Source organism: Buteo buteo, chromosome 11 (assembly GCF_964188355.1).
Source record: "Buteo buteo chromosome 11, bButBut1.hap1.1, whole genome shotgun sequence".
Lineage (NCBI taxonomy): Eukaryota > Metazoa > Chordata > Aves > Accipitriformes > Accipitridae > Buteo > Buteo buteo.
The window spans coordinates 22,430,884-22,451,143 of NC_134181.1; the positions used below are offsets into that span (position 1 = coordinate 22,430,884).

Consider the following 20,260-nt stretch of genomic DNA (forward strand, 5'->3'; position numbering starts at 1 on the left):
TATGGTTTAGCTGACTGGGTTTTCTCTCAACAGGTGGACATGTTAAGTGAGATTAATATTGCCCCACGAATACTCACAAATTTCACTGGAGTGATGCCACCTCAGTTCAAGAAAGACTTGGATTCCTATCTCAAAACCCGTTCTCCAGTCACTTTTTTGTCTGACTTGCGCAGCAACCTACAGGTGAGTTGCTGGTTTCTGAGGATCCTGAACTCAAACAGTGTGGGACAAATGATCTTGCTGGCTGAGTCAGCCTCCTTTTCTTGCAGGAATTTTGTTGGTGTGTAGCAAGCATGTGTTCCAGGCAGTAGAAAAGCCTGTGAAAATGCACACTTCCCTGAATAATTCTTCTCCCACTCCCTAGCAGGATGTTTTAAGTGTATGTTAAGTAGTTTCAGCCAGGTGGAACTTAAGGAATGTTGACTTTAATGACCCTAAAATGATCTAATTTAAAAGCAGTTGGTTTTATCTAGGTGAACTGCCAAATGCTTATAGTGAAAATGCAAGGTTGTCCTTGTCTAAAACTTTGACTTTTCTGCTTCCATGTGCTCAACCTTGCAAATCTTTAGTGAAGAATGTAGTCAAGAGCTGATTGTATCAAGCCTCCTTTTTTTTGTCCTGGACCATTGGGTGAAGAAGAGTCTTGTGGCTTCCATCACACAACTCAAGCACTGTTTACCCAGGCATTGTCTGAGAGTCAGTGGGGTTTATTGAACTTTTTTTTTAGAATCTGATTAAATTTTGACTCCAAATGGATTAATCGTTATAGAAATCTATGGATCTGCATGTTAAAAAAAGAAAGGCAAATTAGCTAAAGCCCAGTTCAGACTTGTTAGCCAACCACACTTCATACATCACAAGGCTTGGCTTGCAACAGACTTCAAGACTGAAGTTGGACTTTCTCAGAAAATTGCTCAGACTGAAGCATTTACAGAGGTGGTGTGCATTTCAGCCAGCCTCTGGCACTGCTGGTGAATTCAGATTGTCCTTACCTGATTTTTTTTTCTTTTAGGCAGGGAGTACAAAAATTGTCTGTTGAGTCTCTCAGTATTTTGTTGATGCTTTTGAATATGTGTCTGTGTGTGTATGTGTATATATATAACTGCTATATTATAAAAGGGTAAATGCCAAATTGAATTTGCGGATGTCTGAGTGTGTCATCTTCTGTATAATCAAGATACTTCGATGCTGTTGTTGTACATGCTGTACCTTTGATTACTGAAGGAACATAAAATGTTAATGCTTTTCATATCTTTGCTTTTAGGTATCAAATGAACCTGGCAACCGCTACAACATCCAGCTGATTAATGCACTGGTGCTCTACGTAGGTACTCAGGCTATTGCGCACATTCACAACAAAGGCAGCACACCCTCTATGAGCACCATTACCCACTCAGCTCACATGGACATCTTCCAGAATTTGGCAGTAGACCTGGACACTGAAGGTGAGCTGGAAACACTTCTAGTTCATGCAATGTCAAATTTAACAGCTGATTATCTGTTTGAGCTATGAGAAGTACAGAAGATCATTTCATGTAGCTGCTAGTGAATTCACAGTAAGTAATGCTATGTTGAATATTAAAAACTCTGAATACAGGAGCGATATTAAAACCAAATGTTTAGGGTATTCAAGGGAATAAGAAATAAGTTTGAAGAATTAAATTCTTACTGCCCCATCAGCTTGGGTTTATAAGGCTTTTTCTTATCTTCAGTTTTTGTTTCTTGTACTTTCATAAGGCAGGCTCACAAACCTTAACTTTAAGCAATACTAGTTGCTTCTTTATTCCTTTTTGTGTGTATGTAAAGGAAACCTTATGTACTCACTGTTCCTCTTCTGTAGGCCGTTACCTTTTCTTGAACGCAATTGCCAACCAGCTGCGCTATCCCAACAGTCATACCCACTACTTCAGTTGTACCATGCTGTACCTCTTTGCAGAGGCCAACACTGAGGCTATCCAGGAGCAGATCACTAGGTGAGAGGGAGGGCATTTAACTTGCCAGCATTCAGCTTTTTGCTTTCCTTCCTTGTGTATTTTGGATGTTTGAGGTCTAACTGTTTTTACTTTTGGATTACAGGGTTCTCTTGGAACGGCTGATTGTAAATAGGCCTCATCCTTGGGGTCTCCTTATTACTTTCATTGAGCTGATAAAAAATCCAGCATTTAAGTTCTGGAACCATGAGTTTGTTCACTGTGCTCCAGAAATCGAGAAGTGAGTAACTTAACTACAAAATCAATAAAACAAAGTATCTGAAGCAGGGGCTGAGTTCTTGGTGCTTCATAGTGGAAGCACTGTTTGCTGCCATAAATGCACCTAATGCTGCTTTGCTTCTGTGTTCAGGTTGTTCCAGTCAGTTGCACAGTGCTGCATGGGGCAGAAGCAGGCCCAGCAAGTAATGGAAGGGACTGGTGCCAGTTAGATGAGCTGCATCTTGCATTGTAAGCGTGCCAGCCTGGAGGTCCCTATCCCATCAACTGACAGAAGACTCTGTAAGGCTCCTCCTGACCTTCCCAGCCCCCTTGATTGGGTAGATGCAACAGACCCTGGGTGAAAGTCTATGTGGGCACGTTCCAAAGTTTGAAACAGATTTTTGACTTTTGGCCAAAATTCAGAAGATGCTGTGAATATCATTTTGAACTAGTGTAAATACAAGGAACAGAAACATTTGTCTGGACTTTTGGGTTTGTGCAAATTGTGTAAGAGGCAGGTGGGTAACTGGTGCCTGTCCAGCTTGTAATAAAGGGGCAGCTGCTGATGCCAAGCACTTGTCTGGGGCAGACCTCCTTGTCCTGACATTCCCAGACTCCCAAAGAATATTGAAAAGCCAGTTATAATATTATGTAACTTATTTTTCTTTATGTGGATGGGGGACCTTTAAATCACTAAGTTCTTTTACAAAAAGGGGGGGGTGGATGTGTTTGGAATATGGGAATACTATGGAGTACGGGAGGGGTGAGGGAGGGGTTAAGGTTCAGCATTGCTTTTCCCCCACCCTCATCAAATGCTGACAGACAGCAAGTGGAGTGGCAGTCAGAATGCCTCCTTTCTGTTGGAGAAAGACACACCTCAGGCCCTTTGGGAGAGGGTCAGCTGTTTTTAGTAAAGAAACCAGAGACCAGGCCTATAGCTTTTTTTTTTTTGGACACTTGTAAATTTTGGAAGGTGGGGGGTTAAATCTAGACCTTTTCCCACCCCCCCCATCCTGTGACCACACAGTATAAGTTTGTAAAAAAAAAAAAAAAAAAAAAACCAAAAGGAAAAAAAAAAAACAAAACAAAAACCCAAAGGACCAATACAGCCCATTTTGTAAGGATTTTGAATGTTTTGTAAAGTATTGGTCCATGTGTTGTATTTTGTAGCCTTTCTAGTTCTTGGGCTTTAGTTCTCCCACTTCTTGTATGTATGCATACTGTAGTTACACATTAAAGTCATGACATGCAGCACGTCCCACTGTGCTTATTCTCTCCAGTTCTACCCTGCCTGGCCCATTGATGTCTTCCAAAGTCTGTTTCCACCCATCCAAAAAGTGCAATTTTCCAGTGTGTTTTGGGCACTGCTTATTGAAAGCAACTGGGTTTGTTTCCTAGTGTGAGGTCAGAGGGGAGTATTGCTATGACTAGGAAAGGACAGTTGTGCACAGATAGAAACACCTTCGTTGCAAGTTCATGAGCAGAGTTTGTCTCTGACAAAGTTGTGCTAGAAAGGACACTGCTTGCAGTGGAGGGATATGGAGCACAGACAGCAGATCAGCTTCCTTTCTAATGTCTTGTGCCCTGCTATGATATTCCCTTCAGCAAGGATCTGTGCAAGGTTGCTAGTTAGCTGTAAATGAGGCGAAGTGGCTTCAGCCTTGCTCATGCTACAAAATCCTTTACCCTATGCCTTGCAACCTAGCAGATAGTAGGAAATAGAGCTTCACTGCTTTCTTTTAGATAATATCACTAGGTTGTTAAAGCTAGTTGACTGCTGTTTGGGTGGAGAGGTCAGGATTTCCTGCTTAGGCTTAAGGGACTGTGTACCTGGCTGTGCTTTTGCTGCACAGAGCAAAAACTAGGTCCAGGGGACCAACTGTGCCAGTGGACTGCAGCTCAAAGGGAATTCTCTATCTGTGACCTGCTTCTAGGCAGTGTTTTTCAGTCACCTGTGTGTCAGGGTGTAGTCTCTTGCCAGTTCCTACAGTTCCCTGGCATTTCTTCAGCAGGTCAGCAGTTGTGCTGAAACCGAGCCTTCTGAAGCTGCAATTTTTTTGTTCTGGTATTGCAACTCTAGCTTACTCTTTCTCTTGTATTGGGCTAGGATACAGAGAAATCCCAGCAACCAGTTTTTCTTTATCTAGTCTAGATACCGTGGGACTTTTTTCTGCTGTTTGACTAGCAAACCATAGGCTGAGCTTACTGACTTGTCCTAATGACTCAAAGCTCAAAGGTCTCTCTGGTTCTGTACTAATGCTGCTGTACATGGCTGGTTCCCTTTAGGCTTTAAGAACTGTTAGGCTGGTGTAAAGAGCAGGTAAAAGGCAGACAGGACTCAGCCAAGATCCCAGTAACACAAGTTGGGCTGGTAGGATGAAGGCCACTGCACTTCATATCCTCTCTTGGCAGGTAAGGAGGCTGCAGCTGTCAAAAGTAAATGGTACTGGTGTCAGCTCCTCAGGGATTACCAGTGTCCTTGCCAGCACAGGCCCTGGGTGTAACACACTTCATGTTTAAGAAATGAAGACTAACCTCTTGAAGCACTGTGTGCCTAGTCTTGAAATCTAGTCTGCTGTAGGGAGAGAAGCACCAGGATGGCATACTGGACTCTAAACAGCCACTGCATTACACCACTGTAAAAAGGGAATGAAAAAAAGCTACCCTAGGTACTGCTAAACCACCCTGGTCCCCAGCAGTGCAGGTAGGGCTGTAGCTGACCTTTATCTACATGAGTACAGTCTGCATTTTGCTTGTTTGCAATACTTCTAACTGCAGCAGCAGCAAAGATCCCTCCTCTTCGATGGGACTTTGCACCCTGTTGAAGTAGATAGTGTTGGCTGGGTAAGAAACATTGTCTTTATTATATGTAGCTTGGCCTGCAAACTTCCAGTGTTTTGTCATGCAAAAACTGCTGAGGGAAAAATACTAATATATAGCTAAACATGATGCAGAGCAATGCCTGAGTTCAGGGAAGAACTGTATCATCAACTATCAAATGCTTAGCCTACAGCAGCTGCAGAACTGTGACAGTGCTCCTTTAGTCTCAGGCCCATACAGGATTGGCTTTTATAGAGGTAAAAGGAAATGCATCTTGCTATACTGAGCCTACATGAAAACCAGATGGATGGGCTTGTACTCTTTAAAATGCTCAGTATTAACTAAGTACAGGTGAAGAGTTTAGTGTTGTCAGCATGTCCACCTGCTGGATGTTTACTCTGAACCTCTGTAAGGTAAGAGCTACTAGCTGGATTTCTGCCCTCTTCATCTGGACAAGGAGCAGTTCTTGCCTTAAATTTCTGTTGCTCAATGAGGGAACCCACTTGCTGTTCTGACAGTGTCTGTCTGCCTTCCTAAAACAGCCATTAGGAGGTCTGGGCTTTCTTAAGTCCTCTAGAAGAAAGGTGGTCATCGTGCTCCAGAGCTCCCATTGTAAGATAAGGCCACCCAAAACCACTTCTGTGGTGTGGAGGATACTTTGTTTATGTAGAGGTAGCTAAAAAGCCACATGTCATATGAGGGACAAGTGGGCCTTCAATCTTGCCATCTGTTCTTGCTGCTGCAGAAGAGATGGCCAAAGGCTGACTTTCCCCTCCTGCGCACAGTTCCAGGCAGTTCACTTCCAAGGGCAGCGAGGTTTCTAGCGTACCAGCTCTAGCAGCTGATGCAAGATCCTTTTCTGTCCATAGCGCACATGCAAAGCTTGCTGCTCCCTTCGACTCAGTTTCTCATAAGCCTCCTTGTTATTTAGCAAGTCCTGCTCTGCTTTCAAGTCTGACCCGTAGGACTCCAGGGTCAGCAGCACACTGTCATAAAGGAGCTTCTTACAAGGGGTTTTGAGTTTGGAAAGAGCCTCGTTCGAAAGGGTAGAGTTTTCTTCTTCCTCACTGTCATCTTCCCAGCCATCTTGTTCCTTATACTCTTTGAATTCTTCTTCGGACATGCACAGCACCTGTAGTGACCCAGGCAAAGAAACAAGTCACCCAGCAGCATGAGTACATCAGGTTTTCTTCTCCACAGAAGTGTGCTTTTAGAGCCACATGGAGCAGGTGAATTGTTCCTCAGCTGTGCTAAAGGTCAGGGAGTAAAACTGGCTTAGATTGATAATCACAAGTAACTTGTGGGTTAGAAGAACACTCAAACAGCAAACCTGGCTGTTGGGAAGAGTCTTAAAGGACATATCAGCTGCTACCTACAAAGGTGCAACAGCTCTCTAGAACAGCAGTACCCATGGAGCCATTCAAGACTGGTATGTAAGCACATGTGGGTGGCTAGTTCAGGAAAGGAAGATGACTAACAGTACCTGTAGCCTGGGAGATGGGCAACCACACCCCCTACCACTTTTCATGCAGGAGGGTTAGTACCAAAATGTCTTTATGTACTTGTCCCCCTTCATTGAACCATTTTGCATGCTGCTTTGCCCAGCTGTGGTACACTTAGTCTGTGCTCTTCCTTGTGTAGGTCTTCCACTGCTTGGCAGCGCTTACCTTCAGGGTCATGGACAGCTCTTCTTCTGTCAGCACCTCGTCCCAGCCAAGCACAAAGGCACCTTCCTCCCCCACCATCTCCAGCTGGCACAAGAAGTCCCACTGCTCTGAGACCAGCTGCTGCTGTGCTTCGCTTTTGGCACCTGTTTTCAAGACAGCAGAGCTGCAAACCCAACTTGGGTTGCAGGGGGAGGGGGGGGTGTGAATGGAGAAGGGGAAACAGGAGGCAGAAAACCAAGGCATAGCCCCAGCACCTGAAATGCTGTGGAACAGGCTTATTTTTCATGTCATCCTTTATCCCTGTTTCATTACATCACTAACGGAGATCCCTGCCCCATCCTTTCCCAAAGTGGCTATGGGTGCCACTCACGCTGCAGTGCTGCTTTGCGTACTGTCACCATCTGGATGTCAGCTGTGTCGTTGGTGTTGCCAGGGTATGGCTCCGCAAAGCCGTACATGTGTAGGAGCTGCCAGTTGGCCATCTGCCCATACGTGTTGAAGATCTCTTGTCCTTTGCCAATAGGCTGTGTGGTAACCATTCGTAAACATTGCTGCAAGCAGGGAGAGAAGAGGCTCTCAGAGCTGTGGTGATCCTACAGCTCTCAGAAACAAGGTGTTTCGAAGAGGCTTAGATGACCCCCAGCTCTTCCTAGCTAAAGCCAAGCATGCAGTGGGGAAGTGTGTTGAGCAAAATAGCTTTGTAGTGAAATCCAGGCCAGACTTGCTTGCTGCCCTGGCAGGTGAGCAGTGCTGCTCTGGGTTCAGAGAGATGGCCTTGCTGTGCCACCACTCCCAAAGGCCTTGCAAGCAAAGAGGAAAGCAGACTGTGATGATGCCTGGCGCAGTGGCTTTGCACTCACGGGAGCATATTCTAGGTTGGCGTTGTGGTTGGCCACGTGGTTCAAAATATCTGCTACAGGCACCATCATGGGAGGATTGGGCCCCTTCTCATCTTCATCTTCCTCCTCCAAAGGTTCCTGAAAGCTAAGACAAGGGAGATGAAGACAAGCCAGTTGTACACTTTGCAGCATAGAGCAAGCTTCACCTTATACTTACTTGTGTGACTGCAACCTTTTAAGTAACACAGCCTATGATCTTTTCTGTGATCCTACTGCTTGTCCTTGCTCCTGGTTGGAGCAGAGCCCTCACTTCTCACCTGTAGGCCATGACAAATGCCACCAGCTGCTTATACAACTCCAGTGTGTGCAGTTTGGGGTCAAAGATGTTGGGGTGGGACTCCATGAAAGGCAGGATGATGGAGCTGTACTCCAGGTGGATGTTAGCCAGGTCCTTGTCCACAGCTTCTGGGATGCCTGTGCCTTGCAGGAGCCTTGTTCGTTCTTCTTCAGGCCTGTTGAAGAGAAAAAACAAAATAAAAACCGAACAGGTTTATCTCCATCTGCCCTAGGCAGAAGGGTTTGTCAACTCCTTCCTCCTTCACAATCTCAGACTCCTGTTTTCTGGTTATGCCTGTAATTAGCTCCAACCCCAGGTAGTGGCTGAGAGGGTCTCTCAGGCTACAGCCATTGACAGCAGCAGGCTAGAACAGAGGGATGGAGTCATCTAGTAGGACCACATCCATCCCCAAAACTCCTGGTCAGCAGCCCCTGGGCTGCACCTGCCTTTAGCTGCCACATTGGGCTACCCTACAGCCCTGCTTGGTTTTACCTTACCAGAACATGGGGTGATCCAGGCTCCTGAAGTCCTGCCAGAGGGAGAAGTAAGGCTGCCACTGGGAGTTGCTGGCTGTGTACTCATATAGCAGGGCCAGCAGCAGCGGCACCCAACCGGACTGGCTCTGCAGGGACTCCTGGGCTAAGGAACCGGGGATGATGGAGAAAAAGTAAGTTGAGCTGAGGTTTTGGTCCTTTTCCTCGGAGAACAAGTCTTCTAAGAAGCAAACCTTGGTCCTACAACCCTCATTGTCTGTCTTCAGCCTGTGGTAGTGAGTTTCCCTTTTACTCTGTCACATCTCTAGCAGCACCAGAAGCTGCTGCTCTGGAGCCATGGCTAAGTCAGACAATCTGCTCCCCACACACCGCCTCCCCCTCAGCCTGAGCCTCTGCGTGTCTTCAGCGAGAATGGAACTGTGCTTTTCCCTAGTGATGTCTGTCCTAGGCACTGAGGAAAGCATCACCGAGGGCGTAGCTGTCACTCAGCGCCCCCCGGTACTGCTGTTAAGGGGCTTTTCTCCCTGCCCCCCCACGGCTCCAGGCTCCCGCAGGCACCACTGGGGTGCCCAGACCCCCCCCTTTCCTGGCCGCTGCCTAACATCCCTGCACCCCCCTGGTCCAGCACCCTGCACCAACCTTCATCCCCGCCCGCCCTTTATTCCTTCCACCCGCGAAGGAAGGTTGTCTGCCTGAGCACAGCTCACCGTCCTGCAGGAGGGCGCGGATGGGGCTGGTGTGCTGGGAGAGCAGGACCGAGCGAGGGACGCTGACGACGACCTCTCCCGCCTCCAGCTCCTCGGCCGCCAACATGCCGTATCCTGCCACCGCCCCCTCCCTGCTCAGACGGACCTTGGGCGAGAGGGGAGCGGTGAAGAAGCGGGGAGGGAGGAAGGAAAAGGAGATGGGGGGTGGAGGGCCACGGCCGGCGCTGCCTCACCTTCGGGTTGAGCTTCACCCCGGCCCGCCCGCACCACGCCAGGAAGGCGGAGAGGGGGTCGGCGCTGCCCTGTCCCCGGCCGCTGCTCCCGGCCGCTGCCTGCGGGTGAGAACGCGGGGGGAGACTCGCTCCAGCAAGGAGCGGACGAGGAAAGCGCCGGGGCCGCGCCCGGACGCCCCCCCCCGAGGGCCGGGGTCAGCTCTCCCCAGCCCCCCCGACCGCACTAAGCACACGGGGGAGGGGGGGGGCGGGCCGGGCGCGCTGCCGGCAGAGCCCCCCGGAGCGGAACCCCACTTCTCCCCCGCCCCCCAGTACCTTGGGCCTCTTGGGCGCCGACGCCATGGCGCTGCGAACACGTGGTCCTCCACCACGTGGGTTCTCTTCCGGGTAGGCGGGGAGCTCCACCCCTCTCCCCCGCCGGCCGCGCTGACGGCGGCCGCCGAGGGCCAGGAAGAGCGGGGGGGGAGAGGGGGCACGACGGGGGCGCTGCAGCCCCCTCTGTGAGGGACCCGGGGGTCTCTGTGTGCCGGTCTGGGGGGGGGCCTTGTAGGCCCTCTCTGAGGGGTTTGGGGGGCTCACAGCCCCACTTTGTGGGGTCCGGGGGCCTCATCGGGCCTCTCCCTGTCCGGCCGTCCGGCCCCTGCTCCGCCCTGGGCCCGCGGGGGGCTTTTCCCGGAGGGCCAGGTGTCCCCACGCCCCCCCAGGTCCCGGTGCACCTCAGGGGGCTGCGGCGCCTCGGGGGCTGCGGCGGGGCCCTGTCTTGGCGCACCGGCAGGGTCACGCCACCAGACGTGGGATAAAAGGAGCAGGCTTTAATTAATCAGGATAATTAAGCTCATGGTCTTATTCAGTCAACACCCCACTAACCAACCCTATGTGCCACGCTCCGATCTCCCTTCTCGCGCTTTCCCGAGGCACGCGGTCGCCCCTCCGTTCCCCCGGCTAATTAATCGGTCCCATCAGCAGGGAGGGTAGACGCCCTCACCGGTTGCTCTTAATGAAGCCAAGCAGCTCACACGGAGTGTCCGAAGAGACCCCACGAGGCTCTTCGCGGGAGCGGGCCGTCCGTGTGGCTCCCCCCCCACCCCGTGAGCAGTCGGGGGTGGCTTTAATCTTCTCCAGCCCCTTCCGAGCTGGGCTGGCAGGGTGGGTTCCCCGTGGGGCGGAACCGGGAGGGATGGCAAGAGAAAAGGGAGGGCGGCCTTCAGGAGCCCCTCCGAGGGCGCGGCGCCTTCGCGAACCGCCGCCTCCCCGCCGGGCCGCCGGCAAAAGCCTTGCTGTGACTCGGATTCGAACCGAGGTTGCTGCGGCCACAACGCAGAGTACTGACCACTATACGATCACAGCCGTCGAGCGGGGGGCCCCGCGCCGCCGCTCCTCTCCTCCGGCCGCCTCCCCCCGGCCTCCCTCGGGGAGCGGCGGGGCGGCGGCGGAGCTCTTGCGGCCGCCCCCGCGGCGCCCCGCTCGCCCTCCCCGCGGGCGCACCCCCCCGGCCCCGGCCCCGGCCCCGGCCCCGGCCCCGGCCCCGGCCCCGCGGCGGGACGGGCGCCCCGGGGCGAGGCCGGCCCGGGCCGCGGCCAGAAGCCGGGCGCTGAGCCCGGGGCGCCGCGGGGGCGGCCCCCCGGGGCGCCGCGGGGGCGGCCGAGGGCGAAGCGAGTCTCCCCGCGTCGTCCCGCCGGCGCCGCGGGGAAGTGGGGTCCCGGGTGCCCGTCGCGGCCGTCCCCCGAGGGCGCGGGCGGGAGCCTGGATAGCTCAGCTGGGAGAGCATCAGACTTTTAATCTGAGGGTCCAGGGTTCAAGCCCCTGTTCAGGCGAAGGCGGTATCCTTTAGGAGCCCGCGAGCAGCACCTCTTGCTGCAGCCGAGGTCCCGCGGGGGCTGCAGGCTCCCCAGGGCACATCTACCCCCCCCCCGCTGCTTCTTTTTCCACCATCACCTCCCTAGGGATCTTTCCAATGCCGGTTCCATCCATCTGACACTCAGACAGCACCGGTCTCTTCTTCCAGCCACCCAGTACTGCAGAGAGGGGGATCCCATGCTGGATGACGGGGACCAGCAAGGGTGTCATTTGGGGGTACGCATGGAGGGAGATACAGAACGAGGGAGAAAATAGGATGGATGGAAGAGGGAGGGACACACCAGAGCTGGAGGGAAGGCAAGCCAGGGCTGGACAAGAGAACTGGGGGGGGGAACTGGGGAGCTCAGGGGTGGCCTGTGGCCCCACCCCAGGATTAGGGGGTGGGGAGCTATTGGGGGCACCCCTGGGGCTGAGTGCAGTTGACCCTCAAGCCTCACTGGAGATGCACAGTACCCTCTGCCTGCCTTTTGGCGTGCCCCAGGTGCTCCTTGCATCTTTGGGTGTGCCCCATCCTTGTCCTTATTCCCCTCTGTGCCCCCCCCCCGGCGCCAGACCTCCATTTTGGGCCCCAGCCAGGTACAGGCTGAACCCCCCCAATCTGCCTCGAGGGACACCTGCAGATGCCCCACGTTCCCCCAAACCTCACTCTTCCCCAAAAGGGGCTGCGGCAGCAGCTGCTTTCCCCCCTCCACAGGGACAGTGACGTAGCGGTGGTGGCTGGGCACGCCGGGCAGGCAGTGCCAAAACAGCCCTGGGCAGGGAAAGCCTGTGCCCGCTGCACCCCGTGCCCATCGCACAGCCCCCCCAAACCAGCCACCACCACCCCCCACACACACCTTGGCTCAGGCAGATGCTCCCAGGCAGCCACCCCTGGTGCCCCGGCCTCTGCAGGGTGGGAGGACAGTGGTGGTTTTTTTTGCAATGAGACGCGGCACCCCGCATCAACCCACGAGCTTATTTTATTGGCCCGATAAACTTTGCTTCCCAGAGGCTCCGATCCCTCTTGCGCGCCTGCCGCACAGCTCGGGCCGAGCTCTGGCCCGTGCCTCAGTCGTCATTCATTTCTTGCCAGCAAGAAAACAAAGAGATAATAAATAGGAAGCTTATTTGCAGGGGAGGCCCAGGGGACAGCCTCGAGTCACGCGCAGCCACAGGCAGGGCTGCGCCTGGCCCCGGCTGGGGCCCGGGCACGGCGTGGCGGGGGGTGACACGCTGCAGGCAGACAAACGGTTGCCCCACGGCCGCCGTGGGCAAGACAGCCTGGCCCTGGGGCCGTGCATGCTGCAGGGCTGGGGAGGGAGCCGCCGTCCCGGGGAGGGAATATAGCAATCTCTATTTAATTACATTAAAATAGACTATTTAAAAAAATTATTTCTAGTAGTTAAAAAATGTGTTGTTGTCCATCCAACCCCAGCGGGGCCGTGGAGCTGCCCCCAGCAGCCCCAGGGGTTTGGGGACAGGCTGGCCGGGGTGGGGATGGACCCCAAACCCACCTCATCCCCCGGACAGTCCCATCCCAGGGGGTCTGTCGCAGCGGGTGCCGGGGGTGGGTGCTAGCTGCGTGGGCACCGCAGGTGACAAAGCAGGGGCACTGTGACCCCTGCCAGCCCCATGCTCTGCGGGTCACAAGCAGACCAAAGGCAGGGGAGCTGTCGCCCTCCTGGACCCTCACCCCAGGGACTTAAATGACGTGGCAGCAGTTGAACTGCCCCAGCGAGAGGAGGCTCTCCTTGGGGCCTGGCCGGATTTTGAAGGCCAGGGCTTTCTCACAGAGCGGGAACTGCAGGAGCCTGTCCCGCAGGCTGCCCCCCTTGCTCTTGCCCGGGTCCAGCTTGATCACGCTCTCCGCGCCCCCCTCGGTGCCCCCCAGGCCTGAGCTCTCCACCGGCCACCGGGCCGGGCTGGTGGGTGCCCCCTGCCCCGGGGACTTGTCCGTGGGGCTCGGGAGGGTGGTGGGGGTCGTCTCTGCCCCCAGCACCTGGGGGACCCCAGCAGAGCTGCTCCGGGGTGATGGGCTGGCTCCTCTTTCCCTGGGGAGCTCTGCCGAGGAGCCCTCAGCCTCTCTGTCCTCCTCCCTCCTAGGGGGCTCAGCTCTGTCCCCCTGCATCACTGGGGGACCCCGGCCCCCACTCACTCCCTTCCCAGCCCAGGCCGCGCCCGGGCGCCCACCCCAGCCCCCCAGCTCGGCCCCCGGTCCCCACACCTCCCTGCGGCCAGGTGGGCGGCGGGCATGCAGGAAGGCTCGCATCTGCTCCTGGTTCAGCGAGCTGCTCTTCCTCTCCATGGCACTGGGCCTCCCCTCCTCCTCCTCCTCCTCCTCCTCCTCTTCCTCCTCGCAGATCTGCTGCAGGGCCGGGGTGCTCTTGGTGATGGTGGTGTCAACAGCGGGGACCTTCAGCAGGGTCCGGGGGGGCTGCCGGCCGCCGATGTCCCCTCCGGTGGGCAGGGGAGGCAGCCGGGACCCTGCGGCGAGGCCACCTGGCACCTCTGTAAAGGGCAAGAGGCCGCTGGTGCTGCCCATGGGGCCGAACGTGTCCGATAAGTTGGTCCTGAAAAAGGGGAGGGATGGAGGTGTTGGTACCCAGCCGGGCATGGTGAAGGCTGCGGCAAGAAAGGGGACGGGGAATTGGCCGGGACCCTGTGCTGGGGACCTGGGGTGGCATGAGGGAGATGTGGGACAGGGGGTAGCAGGAGGGCTCACCTGCTCTGTACCTCCTTGGCCAGGTTGTAGACGAGGCTGAGGCGGTGGCCCTGCTTCTCCTGCTTCTCCCGCAGCATCCTCTCCGCCAGCAGGAAATATGTGGCTGTGATGTGGTTGTAGCGGTCAGCCTCCAGTGCCCTGCGTGGGACCGAGGGACCCACATCAACGCGTGAGGAATGTGCTCAGAGGGACCCCTAGAGCCCTTCGCAGGGGCTCCCACCTCAGCATCCCACCCCATCACTCACTCCTGGATGGTGTCCCGATCTGCAATGTTCCCGCACATCATGGCCTGGAGGATGATTTCGTGCTCCTCCTTGGACACACGCTTGTGGGAGGTGAGGGGCAGCAGGCAGCGGCTGGCAGGGGACGGGTCCACCCCCTGCAGCCATGCGTGGCCCTCGATCTGCTCCAGGGAGGCTCGCTGCTTCGGGTCCCGCTGCAGCATCCTGGAGATGAGACTGTGGGGGAAAGGGGCGACGCTGCAATCCTGCGGCAGCACGCGAGCCCCGGAGATGGCAGCTTTACCGCCCTTTCCCACCCCAGCTCCCAGGCTTCCCCCAGGGATGAGGCATCCACCCCTGGGGGCAGGGAATCGGCGTCCAGGGGGATCTGGGGCAGAGAGAGGTGCTTACTCAGCGCACTGTGCAGAGACGTGCGGGGGGACGGTGTAGCGGCAATCCATGATCATGGTGAGGGTCTCGCTGTCGTTGGCCTCCTGGAAGGGGGGGTGGCCGCACACCAGCATGTAGAGGATGACCCCCAGGCTCCAGATGTCTGCAAGAAGCAGCAGCAGTTCAGGTTGCACCCACCATGGCCCAGGAGAGAGGTGGGGCCACCCCACCAGGCCCCAGTGCCTATCCAGCAGAGACTAGTGCTCACTGGGATGCTCGCAGGTCCTGCCCCATGGATGTTCCACATCCCACAGATGGGGAGGCCACAGCCCCACTGAGGCAGGGAAGGACCTTCCCCATCCCCAGATCCAAGCAGGTCTCAAAGGGCTTCACCAAAGCAGTTGAGATCTTAACCCCTTTTTGAGGTGAGGACAGGGAAGCCAGCCCCAAGCTCTGTCCCCCACAGTCATCCACCCACAGCACTTTTTCATGTCATTACTCAGCTTCCCAGTTCCCAAACAGACCCCACCACGACCATCCTGGCACTGGGCTGTGCCGGAGGGGACATCACAGCCATGCGACAGGGACACAGCACTGATCTGGGCCTTCCAGCTGCGTGGGCACCAGCTGGAGCGGGACTGCTGCCCTGCCCTGGGGACAGGGACAGAGCCAGCGGCATCTTCACCCGCTCCTCCTGACGAGTACAGAAACTCTACTCTCCGCAAAAGCGCTTTTTTAGGATGCTGAGCACGCCCCGGGGCTCTCTGTTAATACCTTCAGCTTCTTAAGTCAAGTGCTGCGTCTGAAAATTTTTCATCTGCGCTGGTTTTCTCCCTTCATTTCTCTTTGCAGAGCCACCAGCTTATTTTTCTACCGTTTCTACAAGCTATCCCCGTTCTCAATTCCAGAGCCGCCTTTCCCTGAGCCAACATTAGGCTTTTTCCTTTAAGCGCTAGTGTTTTGTTTTGCTAAATCCTCCTGCACCAAATTCCAGCGGCACTGGCTCAGGTCCTGCTTCCCTCTTGCATCTCCTCTGTCCCAGCAGAACCAGTCGGTGTCCCCAGCCCAGCTCTCTGCACCACAGGACAGTCTCCCCAGCCCTCCTGCACCCTGGCCAGGGGAGGAAGGGCGCTGGGAGCCACGGAGAGGAAGTGGTTTTCAGGGTGGGGATGGAGCAAAGGAAACTTTTGGAGCTCCTCCACCCAAACAGCAGCATCCCCAGCAGGTTTCCTTCCGGCATCGCCCCCCTCAAATAACCGCTAGTGCTGGCTTGCCGGTGGCTGCACCCTCGCGCTGCTCCTCCCGAGCCCCGGCGGATGCCACGTCAGGCTTGCAGCCTGCTTGTGCTTTTTCCCATCCCTGGCATGAACCATCGCTCTGTGGGATCTTGGTGGGTGCAGGGATGGTCTCCACAGTGAGAACCACCCTGTGCCAGGGCAGGCCTGGGCACCCGAGCACCCAAGGGGACAGGATTGCTCCCTGTGGGAACAGCAGTGCCACTGGGGCATGGGTGCTCCCAGCCTAAGGGCCAAAAGCGAGGTGGTACCCGGCAGGCAGGACCACGCTCCAGGCAAGGGGCACAAGGGAGGCAGGTCTGTGGCTGCGCCCCGCTGCCCTTACCGACAGCCGGGGCATCGTACTCATCCCCGAGCAGGATCTCGGGCGCCGAATAGGCCAGCGAGCCGCAGCTGGTGGTGAGCATCTTGCCAGGTTGGAAGCGGTTGCTGAAGCCGAAGTCGGTGAGCTTGACCACCCCCTGCTCCTGGAAGAAGACCACGTTCTCGGGCTTGAGGTCACGGTGCACCACGTGGAGCTTGTGGCAGTAGGAGATGGCGTGGACGATCTGGGCGAAGTAGTGCTTGGCCCGTGTCTCGGCCAGCCCGCCCTCGTGCCGCATGATGTGGTCAAACATGTCCCCACCATCGCCCAGCTCCAGGATGAGGTAGAGCTTGGCATGGGTGTCAATGACCTCGTAGAGGCGCACCACGTTGGGGTGCTGGACCAGCTTCATGCAGCGCACCTCTTGCAGGAGCTGCCCCGCTGCCTCCCCTGCCAGCTTGCTCTTGTCGATCACCTTGACGGCCACCCGCTGCCCGGTGAAGACGTGCCGCGCCAGCTTCACCACCGCAAAGTGGCCCTTGCCCAGCGTGCGCTCCAGGTCGTACAGCCCCGCGATCTTCCCCTCGCCGCAGCCCTGCGACCCGGCCATGGTGGCGGCGTCAGGCGGGGACAGGCATCGGGCGCTGTGGGGTGGGGGAGCTGCTGAGCAATGTGGTGTGGGGGATGGGGCACCCCCAAATACCAGGTCCCCCAGCACCGCAGACACCAGGATCCCCAGCACATCAGAGTCCCCAGCACCCGGGGCACCCCCGACAGCCCACCTCCCAGTCCCCAGCATCCCAGGACCCGGGCACCCATCTATGACCCCACCTCCAGTCCCCAGCACCCTGGACATCCCAATACTCCCACCGCCACTCCTCAGCACCCTAGGGCAACCCGACACCCCCATGTCCAGGTCCCCAGTACCCTGTGTACCCCAATACCCCTACTTCCAGGTCTCCAGCACCCTGGGTAGCCTAATACCCTCACCCCCAGGTCCCCGGCACCTTAGGCACCCCAATACCTCACGTCCAATCCCCCATCACTCTGGGTTCCCCCACACCCCACCTCCAGACCCCCACGACCCCAGCACCATGGGGACCCCAATACCCTCACCTCCACTCCCCAGCACCCTGGTCACCCTCATACTCCCGCCTCCAGACCCCCATCACCCTGCTCACCGCCATACCGCCAACCTCCAGGTCTCCAGCACCCCGGGCACCCCAACACCCTCACCTCCACCCCCCAGCACCCTGGACACCCCCATGCCCCACCTCCAGCCCCGCATCACCCCAGCCCCCCCCAGCCCGGGCACCCCGATAGCCCACCCCCCGCACCCCGCACCCCCCGTACCCCCCACCCCGCGCTCCCCGGGATCCCGCAGCACCCCGAGGCCCCCCGGGCTGCGTCCCGGCGGAGCCCCACGCACCGGGACGGCGGAGCCCCACGCACCGGGACGGCGGAGCTGGGGCCGCCGGGGCTGCGGCTGCCCGGGCGCGCCCGCCCCGCTGACGTCAGGGCGGCTCCGGGCTCGCGCCTTAAAGGGCCCCGTCCGCCGCCCGCCGGGGCTGAGGCCGGGGCGATGCTCATCGCACCTTCCGAAGCGGAGGCCCCTGGCAGCGCTGTCCGCCCCCCCGCCGGCTGACGGCAGCCCCCGAGAGGGGCCCTCGGCCTGGCGCATTAGTGCCCATTTGCGGTGGCGGGGACCGGGTTGGCATTAGCGGTGACGAGGGCCGGTAACGAGCTAAATGAGCCGCCCGCCTGCCAGGCCGCTTCCGGGAAGAGAGGAAGAGCCCCCCGCCCCGGCTTGTCTCCCGAGGGTCCCGCCAGGGGACGGGCACCCGCCCTGCTGCCCTCCTGCCCGGAGTGCCTGCTGACGGGCATCTCTGCCGTGCCGCCGACCCGCTCCGTCGCCCGCTCCCACCCTCGCTGAGAGCAAGGAGCAGCGAGACGGGGCCGGGGGCGCAGGCTCGGCCCCCCCGTTCCCCTCCACCGTGAGCCTTCTTTTTCCTGGAAGTGGCCCGGCGAGCGGCCGGCTGCCTCATTTAGCTCGTTACTGGCCGTAGGGATGCGCACAAAGCAGACGTTGCTCCTGCAGATTAAAAAGCTCTCAGCGCGGCCGCCCTCATTACCGCTAATGCCTTCCCAGAAGTCCTTCGCCCGCGGCCTCGAAGGCTGCAAACAGGCCCTAATGAGTTGGGCTGCGGGCCCCGCTCGGGGGCTGGTGTCAGGCGGGGGCCGGGGGCAGAGCGGACTGGGGACCCGATCCCCCGGGGCTGGGGATGGAGCTGCCGGGAGGATCGAGCTGCCCAGCAGCTCCTGCCACAGGAATGGATCTGGATGGGGCACTCCCGGGCTTCGGGAATGGGACTGGGAATGGAAAGAGGGAGGCTACCAAACCCTCCTCTAACCCAAGATGAGTCTTTATCCAGGCATGTGGGGTGCAGGAGGCTGCTGGGTGCTGTGCAGGGGGGTCCTACTGGGTGCTGTGCATGGGGGACCCAGCTGGGTGCTGAGTGTTTCCAGCAGCTGCCTGCACCCGGAGGAGAAGGGGCACGGCAGATGAGCCCTTCACCGGTCCCATGCCCCGTCCCCTCCAAGCCAGCCAGGCCCTCAGGTGGTGCCGAGACAGGGTGTGTGCAGGGGGCAGAGGAGGGCCTGCAAAGAGCCCCAGGGCTGGCACTGCCACCAGAAGTGGTGGCTCACGCTCTGCTGGAGACATGCTGGGAGACCTGGGGGGTCCTCCCTGGTCGTGCAGAGTGTGGGAGCAACCTGGCAAGGGCAGAGCCCGGGCCATCAGCCTTCCTTGCTGGGTACATCACAGCCCACTGAACCCCTCTCATGACTTATCCCCCCATTTCTTGCAGGCCTCAAGCCACCCAAAGACTCAGGCATTTCCAAAAGGAGCCCAGATGAGCTGCTGACCTGGGAGTGGGCAGGCTGTAGGCTGGTGGAGGGAGATGCTGACGAGGAAGCAGAGGAGTTGGAAGCCCCTGGGATGCTGGGTGTCTGGGCAGTTAGCCACCCTGTGTGTACATCTGGGGATTTAAATGGGAAGGTGATTCCTGTCTGGCTTCTGGCACTGAGTTTTCTAGCAAACAGCTCTCAGATCTGCTGCTGTAAGTACAGGAGGGGACTGTGGAGGCTCCATGAGCAGCATCTCCCACCACCTCTTTTGGCTGACCCTCTGTTCCTGGTTCTTCTCCACTAGTGAAAGGCCCATGCATGTCAGGGTGGGGTCCTTCTCCTGATGGGGTGCTGGGTGCTGCACCCGAGCTGCTGGTCCATATTGCTTTGCACAATTGCCTGTTGTACACATGCCAACCCTGCTTTGAAGCCCTCAGTTGAAAAAGCAAGAACAGGCACGTGGTGTGCTGGGATGCTGCATCCATAATGCACGTCCGCTGCAGCCCTGGCCAGTGAGAGACTGCAGAGACGCCATCTCCACCAGTGCCTGGCCCCATGACTGAGGCTGCATCGGACTGGCTGCAGCTCCCTTTGGGTTTTGGAGTGGCCCTTCAAGGTCTCTGCACCGAGAAGCCCAAGGAACCACATACAATGGCTGTGAAAGCCAGCATCAGGGCTGGGGAGAACCAAGCAGCTGGTTCCTTCCTTCTCACAGCGGAGTCAAGCCTGGGATGCGCAAAGCAGCTCCTCTGAGAGCACCTGGCTCTGAGCAACTGTGGGTTTTCCAAAGGATACATGAATGAGAGGTGCAGTTAGCACATGGGAGCCTGAGGAATCTGCAGATGGTGAGTGGTCAGGAGTTGGAGGACTTCTGGAGGCTATGGACTATGGCTGGGTGCCTGCCAGGAGCTATGGGTGGACAATATTCCCTTTGAAAACTGATAGAGATCTCGGCGTGTCTTTGGCGAGGAGCCTGTAGCCCTGGTATTTCTCTAGTGGGGAACTAGATGTCCTCAGGCTGCAGCCTCAGCACTGCTCAGGCATGGCTGGAAAGGGAAGGGACCTGGAAGGGCAGTGGGGATCCCTCCCAAGAAATTTGGGAGTTTGGGGCCAGTGGGGATCTGTTCCTCCCCGCAGCCGTGCGGGACACAGAGAAGGAGCCCTCCCTCCCGCGCATCGCCCCGCTGGCTGCCTCTCCTTCCAGACAAAGCCCAGTTTCCAGAGAAGCCCACCTACCTGGTAGTTAGCAGAGTCATGTGGCTGCAGCACTTAATTAATAAAAAGCCGATATAAATTCCA

General features: G+C 57.1%; 3 protein-coding genes and 1 non-coding gene across 16 annotated transcripts in view; 2 read left to right on the top strand and 2 right to left on the bottom strand.

Annotated features, from left to right (window-relative positions):
- The window catches only part of CNOT1 (CCR4-NOT transcription complex subunit 1), a 59,640-nt gene extending 56,200 nt beyond the window's left edge, over window positions 1-3,440 (top strand). For all 10 annotated transcript variants that reach the window (XM_075040423.1, XM_075040429.1, XM_075040424.1 and 7 more), the window contains exons 45-49: window positions 34-183; window positions 1,265-1,445; window positions 1,841-1,973; window positions 2,077-2,211; window positions 2,341-3,440. In XM_075040423.1, coding sequence (XP_074896524.1) covers window positions 34-183; window positions 1,265-1,445; window positions 1,841-1,973; window positions 2,077-2,211; window positions 2,341-2,419 — 678 coding nt within the window. In that variant the 3' untranslated portion in view covers window positions 2,420-3,440. The remainder of the gene's footprint in view (window positions 1-33; window positions 184-1,264; window positions 1,446-1,840; window positions 1,974-2,076; window positions 2,212-2,340) is intronic.
- Window positions 3,441-3,585: 145 nt separating this feature from the next.
- SETD6 (SET domain containing 6, protein lysine methyltransferase) lies at window positions 3,586-10,718 on the bottom strand. 2 transcript variants are annotated; one of them, XM_075040438.1, is made up of 10 exons: window positions 10,617-10,718; window positions 9,602-10,045; window positions 9,287-9,385; window positions 9,054-9,198; window positions 8,350-8,491; window positions 7,833-8,027; window positions 7,537-7,660; window positions 7,047-7,227; window positions 6,677-6,819; window positions 3,586-6,141 (listed from the first exon to the last, which is right to left on the bottom strand). In XM_075040438.1, the coding sequence occupies exons 2-10, from the start codon at window positions 9,626-9,628 to the stop codon at window positions 5,830-5,832; spliced, it is 1,368 nt and encodes a 455-aa protein (XP_074896539.1). In that variant the 5' UTR covers window positions 9,629-10,045; window positions 10,617-10,718; the 3' UTR covers window positions 3,586-5,829. The 2 variants fall into 2 exon arrangements, with proteins under 2 accessions (XP_074896539.1, XP_074896538.1); XM_075040437.1 differs by lacking the exon at window positions 10,617-10,718 and having other exon boundaries at window positions 9,602-10,589.
- Window positions 10,719-11,027: 309 nt separating this feature from the next.
- Window positions 11,028-11,100, top strand: TRNAK-UUU (transfer RNA lysine (anticodon UUU)). Its single transcript has one exon. It is a non-coding gene; the product is annotated as a tRNA-Lys (tRNA).
- Window positions 11,101-12,093: 993 nt separating this feature from the next.
- On the bottom strand, window positions 12,094-17,553 carry LOC142036273 (SNF-related serine/threonine-protein kinase-like). Of its 3 annotated transcripts, none has more exons than XM_075039401.1 (6): window positions 17,484-17,553; window positions 16,076-16,698; window positions 14,477-14,618; window positions 14,090-14,302; window positions 13,845-13,982; window positions 12,094-13,692 (listed from the first exon to the last, which is right to left on the bottom strand). In XM_075039401.1, exons 2-6 carry the CDS (start codon window positions 16,662-16,664, stop codon window positions 12,825-12,827), a joined length of 1,950 nt encoding a protein of 649 aa, XP_074895502.1. In that variant the 5' UTR covers window positions 16,665-16,698; window positions 17,484-17,553; the 3' UTR covers window positions 12,094-12,824. The 3 variants fall into 3 exon arrangements, with proteins under 3 accessions (XP_074895502.1, XP_074895501.1, XP_074895500.1); XM_075039400.1 differs by having other exon boundaries at window positions 17,507-17,547; XM_075039399.1 differs by lacking the exon at window positions 17,484-17,553 and having other exon boundaries at window positions 16,076-16,964.
- Between the last annotated feature and the right edge of the window lie 2,707 nt (window positions 17,554-20,260).

What these genes read in the sequence shown, in the direction of transcription:
- LOC142036273 (XM_075039399.1), bottom strand. Translation starts at nt 16,964, where the DNA reads ATGGGGGTGTCGGGTTGCCCTAGGGTGCTGAGGAGTGGCGGTGGGAGT. An exon ending in GTACGATGCCCCGGCTGTCG is followed by an intron (nt 14,619 to 16,075) that starts GTAAGGGCAGCG and finishes TGCTTCTTGCAG; the next exon opens with ACATCTGGAGCCTGGGGGTC. An exon ending in GATCGGGACACCATCCAGGA is followed by an intron (nt 13,983 to 14,089) that starts GTGAGTGATGGG and finishes GGTCCCACGCAG; the next exon opens with GGCACTGGAGGCTGACCGCT.
- SETD6 (XM_075040438.1), bottom strand. Translation starts at nt 9,628, where the DNA reads ATGGCGTCGGCGCCCAAGAGGCCCAAG. An exon ending in CGGCGCCCAAGAGGCCCAAG is followed by an intron (nt 9,386 to 9,601) that starts GTACTGGGGGGC and finishes TCTCACCCGCAG; the next exon opens with GCAGCGGCCGGGAGCAGCGG. An exon ending in CCGCGCCCTCCTGCAGGACG is followed by an intron (nt 8,492 to 9,053) that starts GTGAGCTGTGCT and finishes CCGGTTCCTTAG; the next exon opens with CCCAGGAGTCCCTGCAGAGC.